The sequence below is a fragment of the Sprattus sprattus genome, assembly GCF_963457725.1.
Source record: "Sprattus sprattus genome assembly, chromosome: 1".
In the NCBI taxonomy this organism is placed as follows: Eukaryota; Metazoa; Chordata; class Actinopteri; order Clupeiformes; family Clupeidae; genus Sprattus; species Sprattus sprattus.
The window spans coordinates 23546168-23571775 of record NC_137920.1 but is presented as its reverse complement, the minus strand read 5'-3'; the positions used below and the strand labels follow the sequence as shown (position 1 = coordinate 23571775).

The 25608-nt window shown below is 41.8% G+C and overlaps 1 protein-coding gene across 1 annotated transcript; it reads right to left on the bottom strand.

Moving 5' to 3' along the window:
• Nucleotides 1-1252: 1252 nt before the first annotated feature.
• Nucleotides 1253-24972, bottom strand: xpo1a (exportin 1 a). Its single transcript, XM_080850540.1, has 25 exons — nucleotides 24331-24972; nucleotides 23412-23541; nucleotides 23153-23254; nucleotides 22932-23004; nucleotides 22740-22801; nucleotides 22560-22604; nucleotides 20686-20867; nucleotides 20348-20396; nucleotides 18507-18626; nucleotides 17757-17885; nucleotides 17227-17385; nucleotides 16144-16344; nucleotides 15626-15764; nucleotides 15114-15295; nucleotides 13503-13659; nucleotides 12497-12660; nucleotides 11354-11488; nucleotides 9614-9797; nucleotides 9176-9282; nucleotides 8621-8815; nucleotides 8151-8319; nucleotides 6137-6271; nucleotides 5509-5665; nucleotides 4668-4764; nucleotides 1253-2540 (listed from the first exon to the last, which is right to left on the bottom strand). The coding sequence occupies exons 2-25, from the start codon at nucleotides 23535-23537 to the stop codon at nucleotides 2394-2396; spliced, it is 3216 nt and encodes a 1071-aa protein (XP_080706666.1). The 5' UTR covers nucleotides 23538-23541; nucleotides 24331-24972; the 3' UTR covers nucleotides 1253-2393.
• Nucleotides 24973-25608: the final 636 nt, after the last annotated feature.

Here is a 25608-nt window from a genome sequence, read left to right as displayed (position 1 = left end):
AGTGCTGATCAGTCTCAAAGAGTGGAATTAATAGCAAATCTTGATGTTATTATAATAAACAAAATATTAAATCTTTTAATGCTATTATAGTAAAATGCTTAAAGGTTGTGGCACTTTGTAAAACTATTTGATAGTCTACGCCAAATAGTACATTATGGCAGAAATGAGTTTAAATAGATTTTCAAACAGGTAAACAGGTTTTCAAGCTATTTTAAAATGGTGCAGTAAGTCCATCTTTATGCTGCAAATATTTTACAATATTACTACCCCTAATAATAATATTTTTTTTACAGAAGGGTGAGCTTCATAGAAAGATTTTCATAAAGTATTGTAGAAATGTGTCTTTCATTACAGAAAATGTCAAGGCTTTCTCCTGACCGGAGAACATTGTACAAAACATTCCACTGCATTAAAAATACACATACATTTGCATTAAATGTTTGACATGACTTCTTTAACAGCATATAGATAAATACAATAGTAAGATCTTGTCATTCCATCAAGATTAGTAATAAACTGATGATTACTGATGTGCTGCTGTCACTTACAAAAAGTTTAACTTCATAAAACCAGCTGGCTGAGACAACTTTGTCTTTCGTAAAGCTTTAGCAGTGATGTCCCTTCAAGCAACAATAATGAACATATTAATTTGTGTTATCTAGAAGTGTGCATTTTTGTCTACCACTGTGCAACAGGAAGTCTACATTTCACCAGCATGTTCACCTTGGCAAGCAGTTGTACAGTTGTAAAGTCATACAAATTATACTGTCAGTGTCAGAATTGGAATAAATGGGTTTTAGGCATTTCAACCCCCCAAAATAATGCAAAATAACTGATAATCCCAATTTGAGTTTAATAAAATGCAATGTGTTGCTTATTACGCAATGGAAAATGTGTATTTATGGTTGTGTAGCTGCTTTTTCTTTTTCAACCCAGAATAAAACCTAATTAGAGGCCCAGTTATATACATTAAGGGCCATCAGGCAAAATGAGTAAGATACACATCTAAAGAAATATTTAATGTGCTTGTATAGCCTTCTGCCACTTTAACAATCAAGAGTGCTATGTTCAGAAAAGGCAAACTATAACAATGGTATAAGGTAAGGTAAAGTAAAACAAAACCACATTCAAACACAAACACACAAAGGCAATTTTAAAAAGCACACCAACACACTTCAGGTTTGTAAAAATAACCAACTTTATGTTCCCTTAGTACTAAGACAGCTTTACAAACAGGAACGATATGCACACAACTCTCCTGCCTTCTTACTGTGTGGCGCTGCCGTTTCTCAACGACGTCCTTTTTCCACAACAGCAACGGCCACAAAGCCACCCGCTCCCTGTGCTGCCCACGAAACAATCAATCCAAACAAAAACAAACAAACAAAAAAGAGAATGAAAAAAAAAAAAAACGAAAACGAAAAAGCAGCATCTATCATTTCAGAAATGCTCCAACGTTCACATTTTTCTGACAGGGCGGAGGGAAGACCCACTGACTGGTCCGGCGAGGTCCACCCCTCAGACACAGAAAAGAAAAAAAGAAAAAACACGAAAACAAAACAAGCTTCAAACAAGCACGCTTTGAGAACCGTCTCCTCTGCACTCACACTCGCTCTCGTTCTCCTACATAGAACCTGTGTAAATGTATATTACATATAAACAAACAAGTAAAGATGTTCATATTTGAGGGGTTTGGAGGGGTTGGGGGGGGGCAAAAGAGCAGTGAGAAATTTGTATTTCCCAACTTCATGCATCTCGCTTAAAAAGAGAGAAATATACCGTATGGTTATGCATATCAATTCAACGTAAGTCAAGATGGATATTGGACAGACAATACACTAATTTCTTTGTATAAAATGCAGTTGTGTGTAAAAGTGGGCTGTGAAAAAACAAGAGGAACGGGAGTGGGGGGGGTGTTGGGGGGCAGGGATGGTGCAACGTATCGCTTCTCTCGTTTATAGATTGGCATTGATTTTGGTCGAGAAAAAAAAAAAACACAGTGGAGACACTCCACCTCACATCACATCACCACTTCATCCGGCTCTTCCTCCTGACAATCACTTGTAGCGCACACACACACACACATCACACATCACACACCACACGCACAGTTTTGATCAAGGGGAGTTTCCACGCCCCCCCAAGCAGTTTTTCTTCTTTTTCTTTCCTTACGATTTTTTTTTTGTGTGTGTGTTAACCTTTTTTTTTTTTTTCTGAAAAACCAAAAGAAAAGAAAAACGGACAACAAAACCTAAAACATAACTAAATCGAAATCTGTACAGGTGACTGGTTCACGCGCCTTCTTCCTCTCCACTTTTCATGCTGCGTCGCTTCTGTGTTGTTGTTTTTAATTTGTTTTTATATTTTGGCGTAGCCTCAGGGAGGGAGGAAGCTCAGTCACACATCTCCTCGGGCAGCTCGTGGGGGTTGAGGATGCCTGGCACGGACATCTGCAGCTTGTGCTTCTCCTCCTGGGCCTGCCTCAGCGACGACTCGCGCTCCTCCAGGAACAGGTCGCTCGTGTCCTCGCCCGCAAACTCCTGTGAAAGACAAAGCAATGACCAAAGAATTAATTATATATATTTTATGACCCATTGTCCAGAATAAAGAACGTCTCCATCCATCCTGAGTACCCAAGTCCTTCCAAAGCATCAAAAACACAGCGCAGGTTACAGTGGATGAGGAGGACAAAAGGACAGATTTGTTTTTCTGTTTTAATTAATTTTCACCCCTTTCCTTTCTATTGTTTTGGGTTTCTTCACTTTGAATGCCACACCAACAGCAATCAACCGTATCGATCTCTTGTGGCAGGGGGTGAAGGGGCAGGGGGTGAAGCGGCACGGCAGGGGTTTGGTGTCGGATCATGTAAATGCGCACATAACACAATTATATATTTTGAAAAGACACCTGATTTGTTTTCAGAACAGAAATTGGTCTAACTGAGAATGGAGGTAACTATTGGAGGTGACGTAATCATTGTGAATAGAGAATTTCATGTTGGCTAGTCTCTAGCTCTTAAATGACAGACCTTATTTATCTGAGGCATAGAGAACTGTTGTAAATGTAGTATACCCCCATGATTTTTCTGTTCATTCATTTAAGTAGTTATAATGCTGTTGCATGTTTGAACCAATGGACGTAATTTTGAGCTAATAAAAAAATGCAGTTCTAAATAACTAAGTAGGCCTAAGAGAAGAAAAAATAGAAAGTGATAACTGTTATCTGTGGCTACTGTTATAAGTGATAACTGTGTAAACAAATTCGTAGCCTAATAAAAACTTTCCCTGCGCAAGTGAGCAATACGCAGCAGGCCTATTACATTTCCTCTAGGATGTTATTTCACTCTAGGCTACTTAGGACCTTCTCAAACAATGGTCATGTTGTATATTTTTTCCCTTTTTAATTAACATATTTAACAAAGCCTCATACCTGTCAAATGTCATGTTTCATCAGGGTTTTTTTTTTTCTCCCCACGTCTAACGTTTGAATGCAAGCCCAATGACATGTTGTGATACCAGGACTAGACATCTGCTAAGACCAAATGATGGCGCTGTGTTCGCTTCTTTATCATTTAATCAAATTCTAGTCAGTGGGAGAGTTTTATTAGGCTATTTTAATTAGCTTATAATTAGTAGAATCATATAGCCTATTACACATGACAAGAGCTGTGCGTAGGCCTATGTGTGGACACTGTAGAAGGCTTTTGCGGACTTCCGGTAACTATCAATTCATTTTTGAGGTGCATGCGATTTATTTATTGGGTGGTTCTGCCAGGTAGCCTTCTACAAGAGTTTGTCTGAAATGAGCCATATTGAAACACCACGAAAACGTAATGATAAACCATTTGTAACACAGCCAAGACACTTAGATCTATTTGCCATTTTAAATCAATGACAAACATGAGAACCGCATGGTTAACATAGTTGGGCTTAAATTAAATAAACTTATCTCTGCATTACTCGTTTACCTTTCAGTGATTTTTAAATTGGCTTTTAAAGAATTGGCCAGATATGGGGGAGAGGGGAGAGTTAGGTAAGTATGAATGAAATATCTCTAACTGAGACCTAAACAGCAGATGATTCTACTGACTGCAGAGTAACCTAGTACTCTCTGATTTCGAGGGTCATACAGAGGATAGTAACGATAGTAACAACAGTGTCTGTGATTGGTCAATTGCTCTGTTGCAGCTGCCCATGTACGCCTTGGCGACTCGGCACAGACAGACTTTGAAGTTTGAACCCGTTGAAAACAGGCAATGCATTATTGAGCGTTATGTGTACTTTAAAAGCATCAACTCGTACCAGTGTACTTGAATGTCAAAATGCGTAACAGGTGCGCCAAATGTGTACATGTTGGCAGGTCTGCTAATGCACAGGTCATTCTACCACGGACGTGATGTTACAGCACCATTTGAAATACACCATTAGCCCACCAGGGGAAATCCATTCCACTTTAAATTACCGGTTCTGGCTTTATTTATAGTTTTGTTATGTTATGTTGATATTGTTTTTGTTTGTTTACTTACACATGTGTTTGTTTGTTTTTCTTTTATTTCTATACATACAATGTGAAAAATTTAAATATGTGTATAAAAGACTCTGAACACTAATACAATTTTTAAAAAATGACCGGTTCTGTAAAACGGCAGTGAGGGAACAGTGACTGACCTTGATCTGGACCAGGAAGTCCCTCAGGTGCTCCTTGAAAGCGGGAATGTCCTGATTGAGGCTGAAGAGTCCAGTGACGAAAATCTTCACCTGGGCACTGCAGAAAAGCACACACAACCAAGAGGGATACTCAGTAACCAAAGGGGGGCACCATTAAACCATTAAAAGCTGCAATGAGTGCTTATGCTCTTCTGCGGTCAAGCATCTTTACTTAAATCACGTCTCTGTCATGTACAAGGGAATGAAGATCTACGGCCTGTGTCATGCTAAATTGACTCAATCTAGCTGGTCCTGTATAACAGACACACTGTTTTATTTGTTCTGTCAGAGAAAACTAATTATTGCAAAAGCTTTGGAAACTCCAGGACAGCAGTAGCGTGTGTTTCAGCAATGTGGAACTTTGTCCCCTACAATGATATTAGGGTGGCGCCCCGCCCCCCCAACGGCCCCGCCCGCCCCCCCTGGAAGCTCAAGTAAAAAATAAAATTAAAAAAAAAACACCTAGCGCCAGATAACAAAATAAGTCATTTAAGGTTACCTTTACCATAAAACATGTAAAATTATACTTATTTTTTAAGCAAAACTGCTTATCCTAACCCCTAATTCTGAAGTATAATTGTTGCATACTGTTACTGTAAGATGTTATATTGACTGCTGTCATTAAAAGAAACACATGAACATCACAATTCATTTTTTGTGTCCGTGTCCGCCGCTACGGCGCATCACGCCGCCGCGGCGCGGCGCGCCCCTGCCGCTGTCCCTCCCCCCCTCCCCTAAGCTGTAAACCTAGGGGAAACACTGTGGAATAAACCATATCTACATCTAGAGCATCCCTACTTACTCTTGCAGATGGGGGAAGGCTGTTTTGAGCAGGTTGGCCACGTACTCCTGCACGTAGACCTGGTTGCTGACGGCACTGGCGTTGAGGGCAGCGCTGATCTTGCCCTCCTCCACCAGGTTGAACATGTAGGCCAGGATGGACGCGTGCATCGTCAGGCCTGAGGAAGATCGGAGAGGGTTAGGGGCTGAGTGAGTGCATGCGTCAAGGAAACTAAAGAACGCATTCGGTATCAGTGTTTTGGTAATACTGTAATTTCATTGCAGTATTGGGATTAGATGTTATAAAAATATGCTATTATTTGCAAACTCTTACAACTGACAAACTTCTAATTTGACAAATCCTTAGCAAATCTGATTGAATACTAAAAGGTTGTGTCATGGATCATTCAATTAATTTCTATCCACTACTAAATTACGTGCATGTCCATAATTCAGTACACGGGGCATGACATGGTACTGAACATATAAAGCTTTTACTGCAACACTGTAGAAACCCCAGTTTGGTCTTGAAAAAGGATGATTTGACATGTGAAACACTTCTCCATCTTGTAACTCTGCCTGCCGCCAACCCTTCCCCCCCCTCTTGACTGAACTCTGATCTGATCTGAGACGGTTGCCTGGTGACTCACCGGCCGTGTGAGACGTATCCGTGACGACGGAGAGGATGTGCTGCAGGATGTCACAGAAGTAGGTCTGATAAAAGCTCTGGGCAGCGGCCTCTTCCTGGGTGACGTTCTGAAGGAGCGTGTAGAGGATCTGCAGACCTGCGAGACAAAGAGGCAGACGGGCGCAAAGACAAGTTGTGAGAGATTGACGAATGTACTTCTACTCTTCAAGGTTTCTGCAAGTTTAAAGAATGTCAGGGGAGAGTTGAAGAGGGCAACTTGCTACCCTTTAGCCATTTCTCATGTCAGAACAAAGGCAAAAGATCCCTAATTTCAGAAAGTAAGGAAACTTAAGAAACTGAGACAGTTCATGAAACTTTAAGAATTCAAGAAACACATTTTTGACATGAGTTATTAATCACATTAGGGAAATTTTACGAAATACATTTTTTGGGGAAAGAATTAAACTGCTTAAAGGGGAGGAAAACACAGCATGTTAAATATTTTTGGTTGTTTAAGACACTGCATCAGACACGTAGACACAGTCTGGATCCAGGGATTAAAGCAAAAAAAAATCATCTGACTGAAAAAAAAAAAAAAATCGGCCCTCATTTTGGGTCGTGGCTGCATACCGCCTCGATATTTGAACTTCACGTGGTCTATTATCACTTACTAGTTCAAAGCTAGGGCATAAAACCAATATTTTTTGCAAGACTTCACCATTCTTGTTAATGGGCTATAAATGACAAAATGATTTACTGAAATCCAGGGGCATTTAACAAAAAAATTGGGGGCACTTTTAGAAACTTGTGAAATAACATTTAACCTTTGTTCAAAATAACAAACACACTTATTTAGGCTTACAGTATATGAATATGAACAATTGTCATCAAATGGCAATAATAAGACTATTAGGCATTAGTATACAGATTCAAAGTGTTTTCTTAGATTTTTTGAACAAAAACCAAACAGACAACGTAAATTAGACAATCGTATTGTTCTTTCTTTGAGGTTATTAGTTGTTATAGTAACAACAACTAATACAATCTTTTTAAAGGTAAAAAAATGTTTTAAACAACTATTAACAATCGTTTTTGTTTCTTTGTTTTTTAATAATAATAATAACACATTATATTTATGGATTTTTGTGTTACCTTTATTCATGTACCTACCATAGTAGGCCTACAGGAAATACAGATTAGACTAGTTAGCTAGTTTGCAAGCAAGCCTTTGTAGCCAACGTACTATCAGAGATAGCTAACGTTAGCTAACTAACATTAAACTAGCTTAACCTAACTAAATAATTTCTAAAAGTATTATTACTAGTTATCATTCACCGTAGGTGATGCGTGTTGTTTGGCGCTTGGTGACGAAGTACCATGTATTTCTGAACGTTTTCGCTCCCCTTGATGGAGCCAGTAGAAGAATTTACCTGTGCTGGTTTGACAACGATTTGGGCAACTCGTTGTCCACAATTCCGACATGCCTTGAAAACAAAACCGGGTCTTTTTATCAACGTCGTCGTCATCCTCCACCACAAGCCAATCTAGCTTTCATTTTTGACAGTCGCTGGATGTGTGAATTTTATCTTTTAGAACCTGAGATGGTGACAGAGACTGCGCTGGTCCTCATCTCTCCTCACTCTCGCAGTCACAGGTCTGATTAGGAAGCGCTCCAAATGTGTTTTGTTAGAACGTTTGTTTCTTCACGCAACAGTCAAGGCGAAAATCAAAACATTAAATGGCAACTGACCGGGTCATATAGGCTACAATGTTTTTGACACGTTCATTGAATAAGTATTACTCTCCTAGTAATTTTAGGGGCAAAATTATATTTCTTAGGGGTAGTTTTGCCCTTTGCTCTCGTGTATTTCCGACGCTGAAATGTGCAAATCATATCAGTGTCTCATTTTTGGCCTTATGCGAGCCGAGTTGACGGAAATCCGTCATAGCGACGGAAAACTTTAATCCATGTGGATCTTTAAGCAGTTTTAGACGTGCTGCATTTTTCTAGATCAAACATTCCCGGGCGTACTGACCGGTGTCGGCCACGTTGCGCATGGTGTGCTTGAAGGCCCAGATGATGGAGTCCAGCACCAGCTTGAACTGGGCCGGAGGGATGGAGAGGAATGCAGGGAAGCACTGGGAGTTGACCGCCTGCAGCAGGTAGAAGAAGTGCGTCCTGTGCTCGGGGTACTCCTCAAAGTCCTGCAGCAACAATGAACACACACACACACACACACACGATTTAATTTACAGAGGATGCAGAAAAATCGAACATTATTATTTCAAATGTTCATGAAGTTATTTTGTTTGTTTCTCAGTGCAGAAGAAGGCAATACTAAACATTTTGACTGAAACATCTGCATTACATGTATTCATTGAGGCAGACACCGTTGACAGATACAAAGTACAGGAAAGGTATAAAAGATCAACTTGTTTTGTGCCGTGTTGGTATCTAAAATGAAGTGTGGGAGCTAAATGCATGTGTTGGAGCAATCAACCTCACCTTATTTATCATGTTTAGGGTACATTCAAACACGGCATCGAATATCTTGGGGATCTCCCCGGTGATGTGCCCTCCCAGCTTGTTGACAATGGTTGCCATGGTGCTCAGAACTTCCGGTTCTCTGGCTGCCGGAACGTTCCGCTGGTAGTCAATCAAGACAGCCTCCAGCAGTGGTGGGACGAAGTTCTCCCCCACCTGAGACGGAAAAAAAACAGAGAAGGAACAAAGGGTGAAACCCATGGAACACATGAAAGAACCTTAGACATCTCAGATACAAGTTACTGATGTGACGAACACTAGGCAAGTTTACGGTCTTGTCTTCAGAAATGTAGTTTGTGTATATGTGTTAATGTGTATACTTTATCGTATTATCTTCCTGTTATATTGTTATTTTGATATTATTTCTCTCTTTATAACTACGAGGTTGACAGGACCTCTTCTGTTAATGTGAGCCACCATCTCTTGAGATTTAAAAAAGGACTTCCAGTGAGTGTGTGAGTGTGTGAGTGAGTGAGTTGATGTAAATTTTCTTCTTGAGTGTGTTTCCTGACTGACCATCTGCGGGTCGTTGGAGCGGCTGACCCAGCCGGAGATGAGCTTCAGCGTCTCCCTCTTCACCGTGCGCATGCTGCGGATCAGGGGCTGCTTGGTCACCATCTCACCTGAGGAGGAGGTCACAGCAGAGGGCAACATCACACAACCGACAAACACACTAACAACATACCAACTTCTCACATTGTGTGCACCAGGTTTATGTGATATACATTTATTTATATGTGTATGTGTATGTGTATATATCTTTTTTTATTCACTTATTCCACTTTACATATGCACATACTCTGCACTTTTATTGCTATTTTGCACTTCTGGTTGGATGCTAAACTGCATTTCGTTGTCTCAGTACTTGTACTCTGTGCAATGACAATAAAATTGAATCTAATCTAATCTTTATGTTTGTGTTTATCTTTTTTGAAACAACGAGACCGAACTCACCATTGGTCTGGATGGCGGAGGAGATGTTCTCGCTCAGGCACTTGTAGACGTTGAGCATGTCCAGGTAGATGCGGCCCAGCTGGACGACGAAGGGGTGGCCCACGGCCTTGCAGGCCCGCACGTTGGTCTTCAGGATGCTGCCCAGCTGGCGCACCGTCTCTGGGTCCTTCAGGATGTCCACGTTCTGACAGAGACCAGCAGAGGATGGGAGTCAGGGAAATATACCAACAAACAAACAAAAACCCTGGACGACTCTGTTTTTCTTCATTGTAATCTCTGAAAATATGCATCCCAAATGGTGACATTTTTGATTCAGTCAAAGCTAGTTTGTGCGAAGTAAAATGTACAAACAAACAAAAACCCTGAAAAAAAATGTTGCGTGTGTGTGAACACAACTATCAGGAGGTGTAGGAACAGAGACGCTGCAGAGATGCGAGCAGCAAACCAGCAATACTGAGGTCTCCATTCCCTTTTATATTCCTCTGTTTCTTACGTGCTTGCAAGCAGACCAATGCAAGCACGCCTTTGTGAGAGGATAGTGAGTGTGTGTGCACAAAATGGAATCATTGTTCATCAAATTATGGTATAATTTTAAACTTATACAACAGGCATATTTCAAAATGACTGTACTTGCATGAAAAAGAGTATCCAGCTATATTCAATGTTATTTATATAGCGCCATAACAATACAATTGCCTCTAGGCGCTTTACAGAGCTCAGAGCCTATATGACATTGAGTCAATAACTCACTGCATTATGTTGTGAACTCAATCAGGAGTGTTCATATTGAAAAAGAGACTTTTGTGTGAGAGGGTTCAAATGGCAAAAACCCTGGACGAGACCGTTTTTCTTCATTGTGACCTCTGACAATATACTTCCCAAATGGTGACATTTTTGATTCAGTCAAAGCTAGTTTGTGCAAAGTAATGCGGGCTGAATATTGCAACACCAAGCTGACCATCGTGCAATTTAAAGTCCTTTGCTCCACCATTTAAACCATCCAAACTGTGTCTCTATGACAGACCACCACTGCCTTGGCTTAAAAAAGCAAACATGTTTTGCTTCTATGGGTAACTAACTGAAAGTCAGTGTAAAGATTTTAGAACTGGAGTAATGTGCTCTGTTCTTGGTCCGTGATACAACTCTAACAGCAACATAATGAATGAGCTGCAGCTGTTAACTGGACTTCCCAAAAAAGACCATTAGACCTCAGCTGTAGGTCATTTAACACTTCTATTAGAGTCGTTTCAGTACTGTGGTATATCATTTAACACTTCTATTAGAGTCGTTTCAGTACTGTGGTATATCATTTAACACTTCTATTAGAGTCGTTTCAGTACTGTGGTATATCATTTAACACTTCTATTAGAGTCGTTTCAGTACTGTGGTATATCATTTAACACTTCTATTAGAGTCGTTTCAGTACTGTGGTATATCATTTAACACTTCTATTAGAGTCGTTTCAGTACTGTGGTATATCATTTAACACTTCTATTAGAGTCGTTTCAGTACTGTGGTATATCATTTAACACTTCTATTAGAGTCGTTTCAGTACTGTGGTGAGGTCCGAAGCCTGATTGAAAATGCATCAAAATTCCATGTGTCCCACATATTTCATTGATAAATAATAATAATAATCATTGAGATAAATAATAATAATATGAGATTATATTAATATTAATGATAATATTGAGATTTACAACCAGTGCCAGTGTGTGTGTGTGTGTGTGAGAGACTCACCTTGGTGGCCTGCTGGATGATGCTGTCCCAGACCTGGTTGGGCAGCAACATGTACTTCTCTATCAGGTGCTCCTGCACGGCCTGGTCCGTCTGCGCACCGATCATGTAGCCCACCGCCTCGTAGAACGTGTGCACCTGTGCCGAAGAGAAGAGAAAAGGAGAGAGGCTCAATTCAGGATTTTTTTTTTTTATAACGAGTGAAATACAGATCTGTTCACTGTTCACCAGTTTGTCTCAACTTCTCAACTACATCGTTAAACTAGGCCCCCCTCTCCTATAGCATTACAATCTGTAGTCTAGTTTGTGCTTCAAATTACTGCATATATACTGTATATTCAACTGCATATTATTTACAAATTCAGACTAATAATCAGGATCTTATATAAAGCCAAGAGCAGCGACTCTGACACGAGTATCAGTATGTAGGAACAGAGACGCTGCAGAGATGCGAGCAGCAAACCTGCATTACTGAGGCCTCCATTTCCTTTTATATTCCTCTGTTTCTTACGTGCTTGCAAGCAGACCAATGCAAGCACGCCTTTGTGAGAGGATAGTGAGTGTGTGTGCACAAAATGGAATCATTGTTCATCAAATTATGGTATAATTTTAAACTAATGCAACAGGCATATTTCATAATTATGTGTATTTACATAAAAAAAAAAAAGAGTATCCAGCTATGTATGACATTGAGTTCATAGCTTACTGAATAATCCAACAAAAAAATAGGTTTATATGCTTGCTTTTAGCTGCTGATTACTCACTTATATTAAACAATCAAGGCTATGGGTGAATGAATGTACACAGACTCCATGACTCTGTATGCAATAGCCTCTTAATGACCAAGTAGTCCGGCACCTGCCCTCAGTGAGAAGTTCTTAGGTTTCTAGAGGCGACCAGTCAATCAAATTGCAGTGTTAAATCAGGATCCATTTTACATTTTACCGAGGGGACACAGGTTCAAGTCTGGCCTGATGTCATTTCCCAATCCTCTCCCCACCTCTTCTCCGCCTCGCTTCCTGTCATAACTTTGCTGTCCGATCCAAATAAAGGCATAAAAAGCCCCCCCCAAAAAAATAAAATAAAATAAAATAAAAAATAAATCAGGATCCATTGATCCAACTGCCTGCCGAGGTAGGTGCTGACCTGCTGGGGCTGGAGGTCACAGATGATGGTGTTGATGTTGTTGAGGATCTCGTCGATGAAGGGCATCACCTCGCCCACCTGCACCTGGACAAAGTGCCGCCGGCACTTCTGGGCGATCTTGATGAAGGTGTCGCACGCCATGTCCTGCACGCCGTCATGGGTCTCTGCGCGGCCAGAAACATCAGCATTAACACAAAGGACGGCTTCACTCGGATACATTGCTACATTTCTGCCTTAGAGCAAGACTGAGGAGTTACTTAAGTGTGTCCCACCCTAGGATTGATTGAATGATCGTTAAACTAGGCCCACCTCGCCTATAGCATTACAATTTACAGCCCAGTTTGTGCTTCAAACTACTGCTTGAAATAGTATATTCAACTGCTTATTAGTTACAAATTTGGATGAATAATCAAGATAATCATCTCATATAAAGCCAAGAGAAGCAACTCTGACACGAGTATCAGGAGGTGTAGGAACAGAGACGCTGCAGAGATGCGAGCAGCAAACCAGCATTACTGAGGTCTCCATTCCCTTTTATATTCCTCTGTTTCTTACGTGCTTGCAAGCAGACCAATGCAAGCACGCCTTTGTGAGAGGAGAGTGAGTGAGTGTGTGCACAAAATGGAATCATTGTTCATCTAATTATGATATCATTTCAAGCTAATACAACAAGCATATTTCATAATGACTGTGTTTGCATGAAAAAGAGTATTCGGCTTTATATTACATTGAGTTCATAGCTTACTGCATAATTTTGCGTACCCATTCAGGAGTGTGTTTAAATTGAAGAAGGGACTTGGGTGAGAGAGTTCAAATGGCAAAGCAATCAGACATAGCGGAGTGCGCAATAAACACGCTCAGTAGCTTTTGATGGCAGATTGGACAGGAATAGCCTTAATAACCTGCTGCATTAGTATAAGGTTCCGTTCATACAACACATAGCCTGATATCATTATGTTATCGATTAAATTATATCAATTACAAACGTGGGGACACCAGGACTCACCGTGCATGAACTCAAAGAGCTTGTTGACGACGGTCTTGAGGAACTTCCAGTGGGCGCGCAGGAAGCGTGGGTACTGGCCCACGATGTACATGATGTTGGAGGCGATGATGGCTTTGTTGTCCTTCCCCCTCTTCTGTTCACACAAGCCCAGCAGGTCCTGCAGAACAGCCATGAAAACACACACACACACACACACACACACACACACACAAAATCAGTCACAACTCATCGTTTACCATGGGATAATTCCAGGACAGACAGCTAAAATACTTTGGCTATCTCAAGTACATCTTTAACCATATGCCCATACAATCTATAGTCCAGTTTGTGCTTTACACTACTGCTTGAAATAGTTTATTCAACTCAATCATGACAAGTTTGCTCTCTTCTAAAATACACGCCGGCCTGCTTATTATTTACAAATTCAGATGGATCATCATGACCACATATAGAGTCAAGAGTAGCGACTCTGACAAGAGTATCAGGAGGTGTAGGAACAGAGACGCTGCAGAGATGCGAGCAGCAAACCAGCATTACTGAGGCCTCCATTCCCTTTTATATTCCTCTGTTTCTTACGTGCTTGCAAGCAGACCAATGCAAGCACGCCTTTGTGAGAGGATAGTGTGTGTGTGTGTGTGTGCGTGCAGGAAATGGTATGAAATCATTGGTCATCTTCATTGTATCATTTGAAGCTAATACAACAGGCATATTTCAAAATGACTGTATTTGCATGAAAAAAATAATCCAGCTTTATATGACATTGAGTTCATAGCTCGCTGCATAATTTTGCGTAGCCATTCAGGAGTGTTCATATTGAAGAAGGGACTTTTGTGTGAGAGGGTTCAAATGGCACAGCTAGATCAGCGCAATCACACATGAAGAGTGCATAATAAACATGTTCAGTAGATTTTGATGGCAGATTGGACAGGCATAGCCTTAATAACCTGCTGCATTAGTATAAGGCAATCCGTAAAAATATGTTAGGGTAGGCAGGTATGAACATATATAATATATATTAACTGCCACGAACTCTCTCACAGACAGGGTTTGACACAAATGTCTCTTTGTGATTTTTTTTTTTTGTTCTACTTAAAGAGTAGCCAACAGAAGCGTTGACACAGATGCAACTCTCATCATTCTCCAATGATCATTATAAGCAGAGATGGGCGGAAAAAAAAAATAGGTCAGACCCAATTTGATTGAGTTGGTCGGGTTACGGCAAAACAAACGGAAATTTTAAGGACGGCCTAACTATGTCTGAACTAATCTGTGCATGCAATAAAACTATTTCAAGGGGCTAGGGATGTTTGGTATATTTAGAGTGCAACAGGTGTATTAGAGATGTCATAGCTGAGTGCTCAAGGTTATCTTACACTGTATGCACATCCAATGCTGCATTGCACAACACTGAACAATTGTGTGTGGATGAAGAAGGTTTAGGTGTATACATATCATAGGATCAAGGCTCTTATGCACTGAATGCACATGTAATGCTGCATTGCACAACACTGAACAATCATGCATGGACTAAAAAGCTTTAGGTGTATAATTATCAGATGGTCGAGGCTGTACGGGTCAGAGCAGAGTGGAATGAAAGTGGGCGTTGCGGACCTTGATGACTGTGACGAGGAACCTCTTCTCGTCCTCCTCGTGCATGGCTCCACTGATGGACCCGATGGCCCAGCAGAGCGTGTTCAGGTTCCGCCACGACCACTCCGTCCCGTTCACCTGGTTGTGCAGCTTCTCCGTCATGATGCGCTCCGTGTCGGCGTAGTCCAGATGAGTCAGGTACACTGAGGGAGGGAGAGAGAGACAGAGAGAGAGAGAAAAGAGAAATAGTTAACATATCTGGTCAAATCCAAAATGAAAAAAGTCGCTGTGTTTTGAGCATAATGAATAAAAGCAACCAAAAAAAAACACCAAGGCTGTCGGATCCATAACTCGCAATACGTACCAACATGTTAGACTTTTTCCTAACAATACAATCAAATTTAAATCTCACAAATTCATTATCATTGTTTGCTTCATGTCCCTACAAGCCCAGCTGTTTATTTACGTTGCACTTTAATTGATCATTTTGCATGTGTTGCCTTAAAGACCGTCCGACTCGATTTGACCCTCACCTAGAGTCTCTCTCATGTTCTTGTAGAGGTTGATGGAGTCCGTGTCCTTCATGAACTCCCGCACCACCTCGCCCTGGTCGTTCTCCACCACCAGCACCTCCTCTGGCTTGGCCATGCGGCTCACCATCAACGTGCGCACCTACAGAGGGATTGACCAATACCACACAGGTCAAAGGTCAAGAAAACAAGGCAGGGCATGGAGTTCTTTGGAAATGATCCACAGGTGGGGGGGGGGGGGTATCGCTCCTAAGGCACTATGTCAGGGTCAAAGAGATAACAAAGACAGGATTCCGAAAAGAAAAACATGATCTGTGACACAGATACCGAGAGAGAGAGAGAGAGACAGACAGATAGACACAGAGGGAGAGAGAGAGCGAGATAGAGACAGCGAGAGAGAGAGAGAGAGAGACAGAGGGAGAGGGAAAGAGAGAGAGACAGAGGGAGAGGGAAAGAGCGCTTCGATGCCACTGCAGAAAATTTGGATTTAGAAAAACAAACAAACAAACAAACAAACTCACCTTAGACAGCACGGGCAGGTAGAGGTGTCTGCGGGGCGGCACGTCGAAGCTGTGGCTGCCGGAGAGCAGCGGGGGGGACGTGGAGGTGGAGAAGGGGCTCTCGCGGTACAGCTCGGCCGCCAGGTGGTTCCAGTACTCCAGGCAGATCTTGAAGATCTCCGTCTCCTCCACCTCAGACACCAGCAGCATGTAGTGCAGGGCCTATGGCAAGAGAGGGGACGATGGGTTGGGTTGAATGGAATTCATCCACCATCATTTAAAAAAACTGATGATTTGGAAAAATTGTAATAGCACCTCGTGTAAAATGGCTTCTTGAAGCTTGTAATATTCGGTGGACTGAATGGCAACTCGCGGCCTGGCTAGATGGCGGAGTTTGTGTACACATGTTTACGTGAATACCCATGTTTGTGTGGTTGTGTGTGTGTGTGTGTGTAAAACAAAGCTAATGAGATGGACTAGACAGCAGAATGTGTGTGTCTAACCGTAGGTGTGTGTGTGTGTTTGTGAGAGAAGCAATCCGACACGAGTATCAGGAGGTGTAGGAACAGAGACGCTGCAGAGATGCGAGCAGCAAACCAGCATTACTGAGGCCTCCATTTCCTTTTATATTCCTCTGTTTCTTACGTGCTTGCAAGCAGACCAATGCAAGCACGCCTTTGTGAGAGGAGAGTGAGTGAGTGTGTGCACAAAATGGAATCATTGTTCATCTAATTATGCCATCATTTCAAGCTAATACAACAAGCATATTTCATAATGACTGTGTTTGCATGAAAAAGAGTATTCGGCTTTATATTACATTGAGTTTATAGCTCACTGCATAATATTATGAACTCAATCAAGAGTGTTCATATTGAAAAAAGGGACTTTTGTGTGAGAGGGTTCAAATGGCAAAGCTAGATCAGGGCAATCAACCATGCAAACATAGCGGAGTGCGTAATAAACATGTTCAGTAGATTTGATGTTACCCAAGTGAATGAGATTAACTAGACAGCAGAATGTGGGTCTAAGCGCTGCTGTGTGAGTGTGTGTGTGTGTGTGTGTGTGTGTGTGTGTGTGGTTGTGTATTCCCCATGTGGTACACACCTCCATGAGAGTCTCTCTCAGGTTGGGCCTCTTCTCGATGAGCTGGCCGTGCTCCTTGAGGAAGGTGCACAGGAACAGGCTCAGGTTCTGGATGAAGTTCTGCTCGTCGTCCTTGCCGTTCGCGTACGCCACCCTGATGTTGGTGTTCAGTGGAAGCATCTGCCAACAGATGGAGAAAATGGTATATGAGAACCTGAATTCAGTGGGGTCAGTGGTCTTGAGGATAGCCCGGCACCTTCACTGATAAACGGATGTTACTCGCACTCCAATTTCACAGCCAAGGCTATGAAATGCTTTTTTTAACTCATTGTAATTGTAACGATTTGAAACAGAACAACACTCAACATTCGTCTAAGATTATTTGACAAATGAAGCGCCTTGCACACCACTAGAGGGTGGCATTGTGCAGAGTTCTGTGTGTCTGTGCGTGCGTGCGTGTGTGTGTGTGTGTGCGTGTGTGTGTGCGTGTGTGTGTGTGTGCGTGTGTGTGTGCGTGCGTGTGTGCATACAGTGCAAAGCCCTTGGGTTACCTGTTTGAGCTGACTCATGGTCAGACTGAAGAGGTTGACAAACTGCTCCTCGTACTGGTTCACACTGACGCCAGCAATCTCAGTCAAGCACTTCAACGTCACATTACGGAACATCGGCACGTTCAAAAACTACAAGAGAGAACGCACAAAGTTCCATGACACCCACTGTCATTCAAAAATCACAGTCTCATGGCAACGATGGTTAAAGGAGAAAAAAAAAAACTGTCAGAACTCGAGACCCTGCCAGAATGCAACACGTAACAAACCAGCATTTAAATGGCCCAAGTTAGCGTTTATATTCCTCTGTTTCTTACGTGCTTGCAAGCAGACCAATGCAAGCACGCCTTTGTGAGAGGAGAGTGAGTGTGTGCACAAAATGGTATAATTGGTCATCAAATTATGATATTTTAAACTAATACAAATGGCATATTTCAAACTGAGTGTATTTTGCATGAAAAAAAAAGGTTTCCAGCTATATATATATATATGTATATGACATTAAGTTCATAGCCCACTGCATAATTTTGCAAGCTCAATCAAGAGTGTTCAAATTTATGAAGGGACTTTTGTGTGAGAGGGTTCAAATGGCACAGCTAGATCAGGGCAATCACACATGCAGACATAGCGGAGAGCGTAATAAACATGTTCAGTAGCTTTTGATCGCAGATTGGGCAAGCCTTAACACCCAAATCTCAACGGAATATGGGTAAGCAAAACTGAAATAGCTAGAAAATGGCAAGAGGGAGGCACCTTGTACACCAGAGTGCTGATGAGTTTGGTCTCGAAAATATAGCCCAGCGGAATCCAGTTGAGGAAGCGCAGCAGCGTCTCCAGGGTGGCGTGGACCAGCGGTGCATTCTGGGAGTTCTCCTGTGAGGGGGACAGGGAAGAAGATACTTCATTGTTATCACCATGAAGTGATGGTGCGGTATATGTAAGGGATAATGTATGGAACGCAGGTCATTGTCGGGAAAATAAGCCCCGACAGGGCGAACAGCACCCCGACGCGAAAGCGGAGGGGTGTTGCTTCACCCTGAAGGGGCTTATTTTCCCGACAATGACCGGCGTTCTATACATTATCCCGCTTATTATACGGTTACAACTAAAACAAACAAATTACTTAACACCGTGTGTCTTTTTACAATGCATTTGTTACTATACGTAGTGTTTAAAAGGAGAGAAATAGTTCGCCAAAGACGTTGAACTTCAAAGACAGTTGAACATTCTTTAGAACACAGCTGCTCAACCGTCCGCTGAAACTCCATTGATAAGTTACCGTACTACTTGCGGAGTGCTACGAAAGACGTGAATTAGAGGCAAAAAGGCCACTTTCCTTGACAGCGGTCATTAAGTCCATAGCAACGGTCAGTTATCGGAAAATAGTTGACCGCAGAACGTTGGGAAGCCCCATTCAAGTGAATGGAGCATTCTACAGCATTAAGAAGAGCCGTGTAATAAGTCTCTTTAAGCTGCTATCACCATGAAGTGATGGTGCGGTATATGTAAGGGATAATGTATAGAACGCAGGTCATTGTCGGGAAAATAAGCCCCGACAGGGCGAACAGCACCCCGACGCGAAAGCGGAGGGGTGTTGCTTCACCCTGAAGGGGCTTATTTTCCCGACAATGACCGGCGTTCTATACATTATCCCGCTTATTATACGGTTACAACTAAAACAAACAAATTACTTAACACCGTGTGTCTTTTTACAATGCATTTGTTACTATACGTAGTGTTTAAAAGGAGAGAAATAGTTCGCCAAAGACGTTGAACTTCAAAGACAGTTGAACATTCTTTAGAACACAGCTGCTCAACCGTCCGCTGAAACTCCATTGATAAGTTACCGTACTACTTGCGGAGTGCTACGAAAGACGTGAATTAGAGGCAAAAAGGCCACTTTCCTTGACAGCGGTCATTAAGTCCATAGCAACGGTCAGTTATCGGAAAATAGTTGACCGCAGAACGTTGGGAAGCCCCATTCAAGTGAATGGAGCATTCTACAGCATTAAGAAGAGCCGTGTAATAAGTCTCTTTAAGCTGCTATCACCATGAAGTGATGGTGCGGTATATGTCTCTTTAAGCTGCTATCACCATGAAGTGATGGTGCGGTATATGTCTCTTTAAGCTGCTATCACCATGAAGTGATGGTGCGGTATATGTCTCTTTAAGCTGCTATCACCATGAAGTGATGGTGCGGTATATGTCTCTTTAAGCTGCTATTTAAAAATGTGCTTAGGGTTAGGGTTAGTGCTCTACTAAATTCAGGAGAGAGACAGCCAATCAAATACACCCCTCCTTTCAGTGCTCCAGAGGCAATGTTGTTGACTGGCTCAGACAAAGCAAAACGCTATTCTTAGGTCTGAGCCACCTTTTTTGTTTCCCATCTACAGAGCCAGGGCTGTGTACAAACACAGGAGGGTGTTTTTTTTGTGTACACCCTGAACAGACAGCTTAAGGTCCTTCAGGATATATCTGATAACTTTGGATTATAAATCAAGGACATCACCTTAAAGTGGGAATTACAGAAAATGATAATGACCAAATCAGTGTTTCCGTCAATATAAGACATAAAAGAGGAGCATCTCACTCACCATGACAAATTGGCAAAGCTGGAATATTTGGGAGAATTCATTGCACATGCTGTAAAGAGGGGGAGGGGGGGAAAGAGAAAAGAATATGAGAATGTGGTTCTATACAAGGCTGGGACAAAACCTGCAATAGAAATTGAAAATATCATCCTTTACTCTTACAAACATAAATCAAAAAACTAAATTAGAAATGAATTTCTTGACCAAGCCTGCAAGAAAAACTCAATGAAGTAAACATCTAATCATTTAACAAAACTCGTAGCTCATTATAACATCGCAGTTTAACCTGGCTTTAACCCTTTCATCTCCTGAGCGGAGGGGTGGGGGGGGGGGGGGTTTACCTGTCCTTCAGGTGCTTGGCCTTGACCTGGGTCATCTGTCCGCTGGAGAAGTCGAACACCTCCTCGCTGAGCAGCTTGAGGATGATCATGTTGTTCTGGCACAGGCTCTCGCTGGTGCGGCTCGCCCCCACGATGTCACTGATGAACGTCGGCCAGTGCTTAGGCCACTCCTGCTTCAGGATCTACAATGGCACACACACACACCAAATGGTCACCACAGCCCAAAATTGTATTTTTTTAAATCACTGGCTGCTCTCTTCCCTCCCTGGAAAACAGTCCCCACTCCTGCTACCTACACAGGGCCAATAACATCATGAAAGACTCTCACTCAGGCCACCACCTGTTTACTCCCCTGCCCTCTGGCAGACGGTACAGGTCCTCCAGAGCAAGGACCACGTGTATAAAGGACAGTTTTTGTTCCTAGACAGCCATCCCAACTCAGACGTAATAACCAAATAATGGAGTTTCATTGTGCGCATGACTTACTTTATTCTACTGCAAGCCACTTGTGTCACCTTATTCATGTGTATACAACAAAAATGTTACTGTATTTATTTGCAACGCAACTCAGGGGAAGTACTTGTACTCTATACGACTGCACCTTGTTGTGCTCTTAATCTTTTTTTTTGCTATTTTATTACTGTTTGTCATATGGCAGTGCTCCACGATTTTGTTGTATGCAAATGTCATGACAACAAAGGCTTTTACAACGCAACTCAGGGGAAGTACTTGTACTCTATACGACTACACCTTGTTGTGCTCTTCATCTTGTTTTTTGCTATTTTATTACTGTTGTGTCATATGGCACTGGCAGCGCTCCACGTTTTGTTGTATGCAAATGTGATAACAACAAAGGCTTCTCTATACTATTTGTACACACATACAAGCTTCAGGATATGAACACAGACACACCCCATCAGGCCAGTTCACTCAGGATCTACATGTGCACGCGCAGACAGACACACACAGACACACAGACACACAGACACACAGACACACACACACACATCAAGGGCAGTCCGCTTCAGGGCAGCTTGGCAACCTGACACAAACTATGCTCTTCCTGTATATAATCTAGCTAAACGTATTTACACCTTGAATCACTGGGTATACAAAACAAGCCCAGTCAGCAGCCAGGCCAATCAAATTCAGAGAAACTAAGCAATTTCACACTTAAGCATTTTTGGTGTGATGCACTTTTCATGTTGTTAACTGATAACAACAAACTATTTGTGTCGTTTTGAAAGCATCCTCACGTCACAGCAGTGTTTCAAACATGCCTAAAACAATTGGGCTCAGTACTGTGTAGACCTTAACCTACTCCCCCTGCTAGGGTTGGGTGAAACATTTGCATACCAACAGGCCCAGTGAGGCAACGCAGCTGCCGATTGGTCTACTCTCATAGTGGTTATCTTAGGGGGGAACACTGGGGTGCATCAGGGTAGTGATCCAACTTCATACCAACTATGGTCTTCCTATTACCTAGTTAAACCCTCATAGCCAATACTATGAGTGACTCTCCCCACACCACCCCACCCGCTCTTGGGTTGGATGAAGCAATGCTGACTGACTGTTAGTGAACTCAGTTTCCATATTTAGAGGTTACCCTCATCACTATGGTATGACAGATGAGCCATGTGTGGTCTCTCTTCCAGGCACAACAATCTTGTTATCTGAAGTTCCCACAAACAACCGACTACTTCCAGACAAACACTGGTCGGCCAAACACTACAAACGTAGTCAACAAGAGTCACTGCAGAACGACAACCAATGGCTGACAATCAATCTAAATCAATTATGTGCCTGTGTTTCATGAATGGAAAAGGGTAATAAATATAGATGGGATGACGCAAGACCTAGGGTAGAAAATGTACCTGGACAAGGATCATGTTCAACTTGGCGATGTACACTCCCTCCTTCTGTAAAACAAATTACACCAATAAAGGAATGGGTGATAAATACATTTAGAAGTAAACACCACAGCTAGATTTGCATATAAACAGCAGGAAGCCACTTTGTGGTCACGTTAGAAATAACTTGTGTTGCTTTGTTACCTCTACACTTGTGGCATCAGAGGAGGTCTTGATGATGAGCCCAACCACGTACTTCTTAATACCTAAAATAAGGAGATTCAAACGATGAATTGAACTGTGGCCAGCCAAGTTCATCTTTTGTGAGGTGAGATACTAAATCCCACAGAGCTTTTAAAGCACGTAATGCACCCTGTGACATGGCTTAACACTTACCTTCACACTGGTTTCGGGGAAGGATTTTCCAGCGAGTTTTGATCACAGTCTCCAGAATCTGAAGTGCATAATACTACAAGAGGGAAAGAAATATTTCACTCATTTTAGACAGTTTTCTTCAAAAAGTTTCACAACATACTGAGTAAAGTTTGCCATTTCACTCTTTTAGAATTATTTGATGGACAATAGTGTTAACAAAATTATACTGGCACTGGACATACCTTAGTCTTCATGTTCTGTGAGAACTCAAGAATGGTGTCCACTCTTGTCCAAGCATCGGGATGATCTTTCAGATTGGTAAGGACTTCCTGTGCCATTCTCTGCTATGTTAAACGTGAAAATAGGGTCAGCATGGGTCATACACATAGTTCTGACTCAAAATATCTCATGTTATTGTCAGTGATGTGATTTTTTTGCCAACAAGTTAATGCTATACAGACCTTTTAGGTTTTAAGTATTGGCTTTTAAATAGTGGCTCACCTGTGTCCCCACATCGTAGTACATCGAGTTGACCACATTGTCAAGTAAGTTGATGTCTAGCTTCTGACTGAAGTCCAGCAGCTGACGTGCTGTATGGTCCGCTAACATTGTCATCTCTGCTGGCATAGAGCTGCGAGAAGAGTAAACATAAATAAAAATAGGCCGATGTTAACACCACAAATTGTTGGTTTGATTAAAATATCTGGTCTAGTCACTCAAATGCTCATTGCAATAATCAAGCCAGAACTTGTAATATTTGTAAACAGGCTCGCAGTCTCAACTGCAATTAACGCATGAATGGAATAACCTTGCTTACTTCTAGGGATTTTGTCCAAATGTGCTAAGCCGAATAAACAGTGTGACAGCGGTAACGTTACCTACTCCAAAACAAAGTTCAAATATCTTTCTTAGCCTCAGCTAGCGGCAATGTGTAACTTAGCCAATTTGTGTGGTGGGCACGTTAGCTTTGATGATACATTACTTAACCGTATACAATTGAAATGCTTTAATACTTTACGGTGGTTCAATATTTAACACTTTTCTAGCATCTTCGCTAATTCCAGGCTCTTATCATTTCGAAACGCATTTGTCGTTTTAAATTAAGCTAGCAATGGCTAGTAACATTAACGCCTTGGCACCTTTGCGAGCCGACTGGTTAGCTAGCTACGGAGTCAACTGACGGACAAGCATCGCACTCCCATACTTTGCTTTACGCATGGCAGCGCTGGTTCATTCGTGAGCTTTTAGTTTTGAAAAAGCAAAACGCAATAGTGTATTCAATGTAGTGACCAAAATCATAATAAAATGTAAACTTAAGGGTTACAAGCATTTTCACAGCATATCATAAACATAACACCTTAACGTTAGGTTTGTTAGCTAGCTGACAAAGTTGGCTAACTTGCCCCTTATTGCAACTTACCTGCTTTAAAATACTTCTCGTTTCGATGAAACAATAGCAGTTTCGGGGCAACTCACTGGCTATTTGGTTCCCTACTTTCACAATTATTTTTTCTCAAAAAAGTTGTCAGTGTTCCCGCAGATTCTTCAATAGGTAGCTAACGTTCACGCTAACGGCATTAAGTTATCTCATGGTGTCACGATAGCAATAGCAGTATATTGACGCTAGCTGGTGTTCTTGCTCATTAGCAATGTGATATGCCTTACAGTTGCTTAGCAGCTAGCTAATACACTAGCTAACTACATTACACTGTATCTCCAGCCAGAAACGTATTTACTTGCAATTATTGCACATGTGGTTAATTCCCATCTACACAGAGCTGGCTATCGTTATCGAAATTAATGCTTACTGACGCGTGCAAGGAATTCGATAGAGCTACGAATTAGCTAGCTAAGGCTAGGTCCCCTGTTAGCAACTTAGCTTGCTATGTATGGCAACCAGACTTGAGTCCTCCAGCTAGCAGGCTAACTATATTTACGGTGCCATACTGAAGACGCGATTCCTGCCCATATACACAAAACAAAACAGTATTTAGTTTATTACTTTAACTATGCAAAAATATTCTTTTAAAGCAGAGCTCTTTGAAAGTGAAAAAACAGCTCTTCTTTCTCCCATCTCATGCATCAACCCAAGACCGGTTGAAACCGGTTCAGACTGGGATATTCCATCTCGGTTTAGTTTTCAGCCCATAGCGCCGCGTAAAATTTGGACTGTGGACACACCCAATGCGAGAGGGGATTGGCTGGTTGCTATAGTTTGTAACAGTTTCCCGGTCTTTTCACGGGGTAGCAACGTTGTCACTCGTATAGGGTACATGTTACTGCAACATTTGTCCTTGGTCTCAAGTATGAGGCGGGTTTTGAGATTCCGCTATACGCTGCGAGGAGCAATCGAACCTGGACAGTTTGGGGCGATAGTAAAGATGCGCACAATTTCAGATCAGATATCTGATCAGATATCAGACACATCTTGTGATTTACAATGTTGCTTATAAGAGCTCTACATGAAATATGAAATACATTTTAATTTCCCAAAGTAGCCTATATAATGCAGACACAACATAGGCTACTATAAGTAGAAGTGTTGTAAAAACTTTATTTATGTGTCAGACCTTTGAATTCTACCAGTCCCACAAAATAACAGTTCATGTGTAAAACAATTACATTCAATTTATAAAGCTGCATAATTGCAAACTACACATTTACATGTTTTGCCCAGAATAGATGTCACCTATTTAGC